Source organism: Vidua chalybeata, unplaced genomic scaffold (genome assembly GCF_026979565.1).
Source record: "Vidua chalybeata isolate OUT-0048 unplaced genomic scaffold, bVidCha1 merged haplotype W_reject_6, whole genome shotgun sequence".
NCBI classification, from domain to species: domain Eukaryota; kingdom Metazoa; phylum Chordata; class Aves; order Passeriformes; family Viduidae; genus Vidua; species Vidua chalybeata.
This window is the reverse complement of record NW_026530355.1, coordinates 810597-820158: the sequence shown is the minus strand read 5'-3', so window position 1 is coordinate 820158 and position 9562 is coordinate 810597. Positions and strand designations below refer to the sequence as shown.

General features: G+C 50.9%; 1 protein-coding gene across 1 annotated transcript; it reads left to right on the top strand.

Annotated features, from left to right (window-relative positions):
- The first annotated feature begins 5320 nt into the window (after nucleotides 1-5320).
- Nucleotides 5321-6751, top strand: LOC128783258 (olfactory receptor 14J1-like). Its single transcript, XM_053933909.1, has one exon. The coding sequence runs from the start codon at nucleotides 5396-5398 to the stop codon at nucleotides 6533-6535; it is 1140 nt and encodes a 379-aa protein (XP_053789884.1). The 5' UTR covers nucleotides 5321-5395; the 3' UTR covers nucleotides 6536-6751.
- The last annotated feature ends 2811 nt before the right edge of the window (nucleotides 6752-9562 follow it).

Below are 9562 nucleotides of genomic sequence, written 5' to 3'. Positions count from 1 at the left end.
ATTTAGCAGGAAAGTAAAATTCCTATATGAGAAACTAACAAAAGAAGGCTTGCTTAAGTGGACTCGGGAAGGTGAGGAAAAACTACAGGACCTCAAGGCAGAATTAGTAAATGCACCGGTTCTCAGTCTTCCTGATTTAAAAAGGCCCTTTTATAATATAAAACCAGGTGATAAGGTGTTAATAAAAACCTGGAAAGAAACCTCACTAATCCCAAACTGGGAAGGCCCCTATGTTGTTTTACTTACTACAGAAACTGCAGTCAGAACCGCCGAGAAGGGATGGACACATGCGAGCCGAATAAAGGGACCGATTACTGCTGCTGCTGCCGAAGACCCCTGGAGAATAACCAGCCAACCCGGAGATCTTAAGGTCACATTTAAACGGACTTAATGGACTCAGTAAAAATTGTACAAACCAGCTGGTATAGTGAGATATTGGATTATGGATATCCTATAACTGATGATTTTAGAGTCTATTGTACAAATAAGGATTGTGATTGTTACCCTTTTGTATGCTATATTTGTAAAATCTGCCAGGAACGGTGGTGGGTCCATAGTTATAGAGGTACCCCTCCTAGGGGTATTTGTAAAGGGTGTTATCAATTAGAAAGAGAACTGACAAAGTCAGTCCTAAAGATTGGAGAAGAGAACGGGACCCTACCAAGGGAATCCCAAGAGTGGTGGGAGGTGTTTACTAAGGGGGCTAGGCCTGAAAATTGTTGTTACCACTCTAATGAACCAATTCCCCTAATTGTTCAAATTATAAAAGGGAATTGCCGGAAGACTTTACCTGGAATTCAGTGTAATTCACCGCAAGTGAAGGATAAGAATTGGGAATCATTCAAAAAGAGGCAGCAAAAACAGAGTAAGGGTCCTCCTGAAGAATATCCTTGCTGCCGAGAAGATGGTACACCTCGCGGCTCGAAGCAACCGGGTCGGCGAGCGAGGCAGAGGGATAAGAAGCAGTGGAGGAAAAAGCCCTCAAACTGGGACAATTCAAAGGTATTTCAAGAACTGCCTCAAGGGTACTGATCTCCCAAGGGTAAAGGTGAGCCCGGCAATAACATGTCAAACCAAACAGTGGGAAGGGGGAAATAATGATAATCAAGTTCTGGGGCGGTTTGGACTCCACCCTTGCTGGCAAATTCTGTACATATTAGTTATATGTTGTACCTGGCCTGTACAAGGGGACTATGCACACCAGCCATTTAATTGGACTCTGACCAAAATAGACCAAGGGAAAGTTGTTAAGCAAAATGCCACCACTGTAGCTCCTACTTTTTTAGTTACTAATGAGGACTTGGTGAACTCTGTGTGGGGATGGAGTAAACCTGACTTCCACGCTATCTATTGGTGTCCTAGCTCCAATCCTGGGAGGGGATATTGTAATTACCCTGGTGAATATCTGTGTGGATATTGGGGCTGTGAAACCATAGCAACTGCCTGGGCTGTCACCCATCCAGATAAATTTTTACAGGTCTCATGGTATCCTAAAGGATGCAAAGTTCCATGGTATGGCACTCAAGGAGAAATTCTGTATATGGGGAATTGTAGGTCCTTGAAAATACAGGTGCTCAACCCCCTGGACCCAGGATGGCTGGTAGGAAAAACTTGGGGAGTAAAGTGTTGGGAACCGGGTAAGGATCGTGGAGGGTACATTCAAATAAAAAAGGAAATCCTACCACATGATCCTCTACCCATAGGCCCTAACTCTGTAATTGCTGAGGAGAAGTTAACCGAGACAGCTATAGGGACCAGTGACACCACAATGCCCGGAAACGAGACCCTCATACTCCCGACCCCGGATCCCCAGCAAAGTACCCTTTGGAACTTATGCAGGCAGCGTACCAAGTCCTCAATGTAACACGACCTAACATTACTGAACAATGCTGGCTGTGCTTTGATATTAAACCTCCTTTCTATGAGGCAGTAGGGCTCAATGAGAAACCCAAGCGAGTTAATGGGAGCAATCCGCCACAATGTAACTGGAAAGACCCCCAAACCCAAGGGATAACGTTAGCAGCAGTAACTGGAAAGGGACGATGCATAGGGAGAGTCCCGTGGCAAAAGAAACATTTGTGTAAAACAGTCAGTAAAGCACAGCATAAGGGTAACCCGGCAAAATGGTTGATTCCAGCCAAAAATACTAAATGGATATGCTCCAGAGGGGGGCTTACACCCTGTATTGCTCTTGACCTATTCAACGAAGTCTCTGAGTTTTGCATACAAGTGGTAATAGTCCCTAAAATCATTTATCATCCTGAGGAATATGTGTTTAATGCTCAAGTCACTTCTGAACATCACTTATCAAAAAGGGAACCCTTCACCGCCTTGACAGTGGCTACCCTAATGATTGTAGGTGGAACAGGTGTTGGCACCGGGGTGGCATCATTAGTAAAACAGAATCAAGAATTTAATTCCTTGAGGATTGCTGTAGATAAAGACTTAGCCCGCATTGAACAGTCGATCTCAGCCCTTGAAAAGTCTGTAAGATCCCTGTCAGAGGTAGTATTAGAAAATCGTAGAGGATTGGACTTAATATTCTTGCAACAGGGAGGATTATGTGCTGCCCTTAGGGAGGAATGCTGTGTGTATGCAGACCACACGGGAATTGTGAGAGATACAATGACTAAACTAAGGGAAGGCCTCGAACGGAGAAAGAGGGAGAGAGAGTCACAGCGAAGCTGGTATGAGACTTGGTTCAACAGCTCCCCTTGGCTTACCACGCTACTATCAACCCTTGCAGGTCCTGTGATATTGTTGTTACTAGGTTTAACTTTCGGACCTTGCATTTTTAATAAAATCATAGACATTGTAAAAGGAAGACTAGAAGCAGCTCATCTAATGCTTATTAGGGAGAGGTACGAAGCATTGCCCAGGGACTCAGAAGTAGATGAAACCCTGGTCTTAAGCCACCAAGAGTTAAAGTGTTTTAATGAACAAATTGGTAAAGAGAAAGAGGAGGGATTGTAATAAAAAGGTCTTTGTTCATTAAAACGAACATTGAAAGAAAATAAGAATTTAAACTGAATAGAGAATTTCAGACTGCGAGAAGAGAAAGAGGAAAAAAAAAAGGGGGGGGTGGTTTGATAAACAACAAGTATTCTGCTTAAGAATTGTGCAAATGCAGCTAGCACAGAAGACTGTGTAACTAACTATATACAAGCTAACTTTTAGGCCAAGGACAACCGGCAAAGAAGATAAGGAGCCTTCATCCCTATGACCACCAAGGGCAGAGAGAAAAAGGACCCCCTAGCAACCAATTGCACCGGCGCAGAGTACATCGAGAGAAAATACGTCAACTGAAAAAAAGGGGGGACTATAAAAACAAAGAGGTCAAAGGGGGAAGGTGCGCCGTGGCAGAGTGGAGACTCCCCGGCCGCCCAGCGCTGTTTTTTTGCTTAATACCGCTTGCTTAATAAATTCTTGTTAATTGATTTATCTATAATTAACCTCCCCAATTGAATTTGTCCATAACAGGTGCTTGCTGACATTGGCTTGTTGCTAAAGCCAACTGATATATTTATTGAATATGTCATTTTACTTTTGTGTTGTCTTTATGTTCATAGTAAAATAAGACCATTCTTTCCATTGGTGTCTGTGTTCTTTAAATCTCCCCTCTTGATTGGCAGAACACTTTCTAATAGCCAGATTGTGTTAGAAGTTTTCTATCTGGCTGATTCAGTATCAGTTGGGCAGCCGGGGGATGAGGACAGCCGGCAGGGACAGAGGCGCAGGGCAGGGACACCGTAGGACAGCCTGGGCTGCAGAGGGCACAGGCATGTGCAGCAGCTGCAAGGCCCTGACAGAGCCAACCTGTGCAGCACTTTGGCCGTGGCTGCTGGCCCTGGCTCCAGGAGGGGACAAGTGACCCTTGCAGGCCTGGGGCCTCATTGCCTCCTTGTCCCTGCTCAGCAGCCTGGCAGGGGCCGCCCCATGGTCCTGCCCTTGGCACTGCACATCCCCACATGCCAGTGCCCATCCCGGGAAGAGCCCTGAGCAAGGAGGGAGGGACAGGATCTGCCTTGCCAGGGGCTGGGGCTCAGCCTTGGCCCTTTGCATTCCTGAAACACATCCAGGTGTGCTCAGCACCAGAGACACCTTTGCCCTGTTTCTCCCCACCTGTCATCACTACCTCCAGTGTTCTGCTCTAACTGGAACCTGGGGACACTTTCTCAGTCACGTCCCTCAGTGGGACCCATTAAAACTTCAAGAAACTTTGGTGTTTAAATTTAACTTTGAGTTCTTGAGAAGTTTTTTGAAGACACTCTCAGGGACTGAGTCTGATGTAAACAACACCAAAGCCCCAGAGGGTCATTAAAGTCCTGGTGCTGTGTCTGTGCTGCTGAGCTGGGATGGGCTCCTGGCACAGAGGCAGCTCCTGGCAACCAAGAAAAGCTTCAAAAAGACATTTCTCCTGAGGAGCAGCTCCTCTCCCAGCCCAGCAGTGCTGGGGCACAGCCCAGAGGCACAGAGAGCTTCAATCAGTCAGGGCTGGGAAGGTGCTGAGAAATGCCTGGGGCAGAATCACTGCCAGCCCTTGGCACAGGAACCTCTGGCTGCAGGACAAGGCAGCTGCAGCTCCTGCAGTGATCTCCTCAAGCTGGAACATCCCAATGCCCACAGACCCTGTGAGTACATTCTCTGATTCTCTCTTGTGCAGAGCAGCCAGGGGTGCCCAGGGCTGTCCTGCAGAGCAGGGTCCTGCAGCCCAGGGCACTGTGCTGGGCCAGGGACTCTGCTGCCTGCCAGGGGCAGCTCTCAGCCAGCCCTGGGAGCTGCTCCCAGCACTGGGGGACAAGATCTGGGTGGCAGGAGACAGCTGGTAGGATTTGGAAGTGTTCTTGTTGTGTGGTGAGGATGCTGCATTGTTCAGGACTGCTCCCAGAATGACATTTACCTCCAGGGTGTTTCCTAGTAGATGAAGTGATGAGCACAGCAAGGCAGGGGCTGCATAAAAAAGAAAAATCCTGCTTTTTAAATCTACATCTCTGGGTGGCATGAATGGGAAATTGCACTTAGATATTCATCTCTTTGTTCATGTTGTGAAAAAAAAAAAAAAATTCTCTCTGATCTGAATAAACTGGGCAGTGACAGAAATCAGCACAGGGTCCTCTTACTGGCAGCATCAGTGTCGCTTTGCCAGCCTCCTCAGGGCTGCTCTGATGTTGCCATGAGAGCATGCAGGGCCAGAGCTGCTCCTGGGCAGTGCCGGAGCTGGGAGGGGTCTGCAGGGCAGAGCTGAGCCCCCAGGGCTGGGCTGGGCTCTGGCAGAACTGGCAGGGCCCAGCCCTGGGAACAGGGCCCCAAGCTGTGCTGGGATATTTCAAATATTCCACAAACTGAACTATTCCATATTACTTTTTCTGCAGATATCCATGCCAAGACACAGCAAATGTCCAACAGCAGCTCCATCAGCCACTTCCTCCTGCTGGCACTGGCAGAGACGCGGCAGCTGCAGCTCCTGCACTTCTGCCTCTTGCTGGGCATCTCCCTGGCTGCCCTCCTGGGCAACGGCCTCATCATCAGCGCCGGAGCCTGCGGCCACCACCTGCACACGCCCATGTTCTTCTTCCTGCTCAACCTGGCCCTCAGCCACCTGGGCTCCATCTGCACCACTGTCCCCAAAGCCATGCACAATTCCCTCTGGGACACCAGCACCATCTCCTACTCAGCATGTGCTGCACAGGTATTTTTCTTTGCCTTTTTCATTGCATCAGAATTTGCATTTCTCACCATCATGTGCTACGACCGCTACGTGTCCATCTGCAAACCCCTGCACTACGGGACCCTCCTGGGCAGCAGAGCTTGTGCCCACATGGCAGCAGCTGCCTGGGCCAGTGGCTTTCTCAATGCTCTGCTGCACACAGCCAATACATTTTCCCTGCCTCTGTGCCATGGCAATGCCCTGGGCCAGTTCTTCTGTGAAATCCCACACATCCTCAAGCTCTCCTGCTCACACTCTAGCTTAAGGGAATTTGGGCTTCTTGTAGTCACTTTCTTTTTTGGCTTTGGCTGTTTGGCGTTCATGGTTTTCTCCTATGTGCAGATCTTCAGGGCTGTGCTGAGGATCCCCTCTGAGCAGGGGTGGCACAAAGCCTTTTCCACCTGTCTCCCTCACCTGGCCGTCGTCTCCCTGTTTATCAGCACTGACACATTTGCCTACCTGAAGCCCCCCTCCATCTCCTCCCCATCCCTGGATCTGGCGGTGTCAGTTCTGTACTCGGTGGTGCCTCCCGCCCTGAACCCCCTCATCTACAGCCTGAGGAACCAGGAGCTCAAGAAATCTCTCAGGAAAGCTGTGACTGGATGCTTTTCAGACTTTTCACTGTCCCATAACAGCCCTCACAGTGCTTTGCATTGGGAGCCAGAAAGGAGCCGGAAACACACCCCTGGTTTGGCTCCTGCTGTGTCTCAGCATTCTCCCTCCATCAAGGGGCTGCGAGTGGGTCAGATCCTGGCAAGGGACACCAGGCCAGCGACCCAAATTAACCAAACGGATATTCCAGGCTGTATGGCATTAGTTCTGGTGTAAAAGCTAAGGAAGGAGGAGGAATAGGGGGCATTTCCTATCTACAGTGTTTGCCTTCCTGATCAACCACTCTGCCTGCTGAAGTCCTGCTTCCTGGGAAGTGGCTGAACATCACTTGCTGACGGGAAGGAGAGAATAAAATTATTGGGTTTTTTCTCATTGCTGGTGCATGTAAAAACTTCCTCTTTTGCTACAGAAAACTGCCTTACCTCAATCTATGATTTCTTTCCCATATTATTTTCTCTCCCCTGCCCAGCCAAAGAGGGGAGTGCTAGCACGGCTTGGTAGGCACGTGGACTCCAGTGGAGGTAACCCACCAGAAGAAGCCACAGAATGCCTGCTTTCCTCTGACAGCAACTCTCACTGTATGTCATGAGAAGCCAAATCTGCCCTTATGTATATTTTAATGTTTTTTCTGCTTTTGATTCTGTTATATTAAAAGAAATGCTATTATTTACCCTCTTAATCTTAATTATCCCTGCTTCTTGTGTGACCCAGAAACATTGCGTAGGCAGGAAGTCTCACATTGTATTTAGGTGAAATAAATGAATATTCCACAACTTTTAAAAATTTTTGTACTATTGCCATCAGAGCAGCAATGAACAGAAATGGGCACAGCTTTGTGGCTGCCCCAGCTCTGGGATGGGCCCTGGGCCTGGAGCAGGAGCAGCTCTGGAGGGCCCCAAGGCCGGGGCTCTTGTGCTGGCCTGGGCAGATGGGATGGCAGCAGGGGCTGCAGAGCTCTCAGCACCTCAGCCAGAGGGGAGCAGGGCAGCCAGGGAGCCTCCTTTCCCTTGGCCAAGCCCCTTCCCCCATGGTGGGGCTGAGTCCTGGCTGAGCTGCAGCTGCTGCTGTGCCCTTGCCAGGGGCTGAGGCCGTGGGGCCAGTGGCCAGAGCAGCCTGGCCTGAGCAGAGCTGTGGGACCAGAGCCGGCTGGGCTGTGCTGGGGAGAGGCCCTTGGTGCTGCACAGAGCTCAGGGCAGCTGGCAGAGCTTGCAGGGAGCTGGGCTGGGCTCCGAGAGCCTGGCCCAGAAACCATCAGTGTCCATCTCAGCCTGGCTGAGCGTGCAGGGGCAGGACTCAGCCCAGGCCTTGTGGGGCAGGGCCAGCGCCTGTGCAAGGCATTGAAAACAGGCAAGTGCCCGAGAGAGGAGGCTGCTCTGTGCCCTTGGGGGCATGGACACAGCAGGGAGGGGGCCCAGGACATTTGTCAGCGCCAGCCTCTGTCCCCAGCCCTTGGCAGCCCTGGCTGCTGAGCCCAGCTTTGGCCTGGGCTGAGTTTGGCTGTGGCCCAGCTCCATCCTCCTGCGGGGCTCAGGGCCTGTTCCCGGCCATGGCCAGCCCTGGCCGGCCTCTCTGCTGGCCCAGAGGCCGGCAGAGCCCGGGGCAGGGCTGTCTGTGCAGCCCCACAGGTGCCACGGGCTGGGCAGGAGCTGGCAGAGGCTGCCCAGCAGGGAGGCCATGGGGCACAGAGCCCCAAGGCTGCCGTGGGCACCACGGCACAGGGGCCGTTCCCAGCCGCAATGCTCCTGTCCTGGGCTGGGCCTGCACAGGGGCTGTGGCACCATGGCTGGGCCAGCACAGGGCCACCAAGGGGCCACGCAGCCGCTGCCGGGGCTGGCAGCAAGGCCGGCCACAGACAAGGAATTGCTGAGCGTGGCCTGCGCTGGCCAGGGCTGACTGTGCCAAAGGCAGAGCTCAGCTGCCCTTGGGGGCTGCAGGAACACTCAGGAACCCAAAGAGCCTCCATGGCTGTGCTGGAGACCAAGGCTGGAGCAGGGAAATGCAGGGCTGCTGCGCCATGGGGAGGGCATGGAATTCCAGCACACACCTCAGCTCTCTGAGGATCCTGGCACCGTGCTGGGCCCTGTTTCAGACTGGAACAGAGCAGATGTTGATGGCACAGGAGCCCTGCGGGGCTGGCAGGGACCTGCAGCTGGCAAGGTGCTCTGCTCTCCCTCAGCTCTTCTCTGAGAGATCCAATCCCAGCTGGGCACCTCAGGGCACAAGTGGCACTGCCTGTTCATGGGCACACAACTGATGACTGCCTGGAAAGGGGCACAGGTGTTAGTACCTGTACATTTCATAATATACAAGCATATTTTTACTATCTGTGTCACTTGAGTACTTTTAAGAAATGGCAAAGTTTTCCCATCAGGAACAGGAATTTCCTGGAGGTGTACTAATGGCAAGAGGAAAAATACTGATCTTGCCTTCTAATTGTGTCGCCAATATTCTGTTTATTATTTCCTCTCCCTCTTCCTTCAGGTGTTTCCCGCTCTCCTGTTTAAATGGCCATGTCTATGGCCGTCTCTTCACTAGACCAGCTGGATCTATGTACTTCCTGCTGCTCCCAGATTTCCTCCTCCAGATGCTTTCTGGTCATTCAAGTGCCTCTCCACTGACTGGTTTCATGCTTTGAGCTTCAGGGAGTTGTCCGATCTTTCTGAAGTTCAAATAAATATCACATTAGACAACATCCTCATTGTGTTTATATCTATTACAGAATTACCTTTTCTTATGTCTTTGTCTAAAACTGTTCCTGTACAGAAATCCCTTGGGGATGGGGGACATGTCAGATGCTGCTGGGACATCCCAGAGAGCTGAGGGAAGAGCTGGGATGGTTATTAAACTGTTCAAATGTTCAACCTGTGTTTGTTGGCAAGAAACCTTTCTGTGCCTCTGAGTGTCACCAGACCCTGAGCCCAAAGGACACAAACCTGATGAGTTGTGGTTCCCACTGCAGGGGCACTTGGACCTTGGCTCTGCACAGGAGAGCTCTTCATCCACTTTCCCTCTTTTCCTCCCTCTGGCCATGGAGGGAGCTCCTGCCTTCAGCCTGTGACTCGTGTGTGCAAAGAGCAAATCTGGGCAGAACTGGGGCAGGGAGGGTTTGGGGGCACCTTGGGATCTGTGCTGGGCACAGAAGGTGTTTTCCATTGCTCTGAGACTGTCTGCTGTGCAAAGTGGATTTAATAGCCAGCAGAGGAATGTCTTTTGCATTGGATGGAGCTGTGCCTTCCCGTGGCT

Coding starts and splice junctions, on each gene's coding strand:
- LOC128783258 (XM_053933909.1), top strand. CDS start 5,396: ATGTCCAACAGCAGCTCCATCAGCCACTTCCTCCTGCTGGCACTGGCA.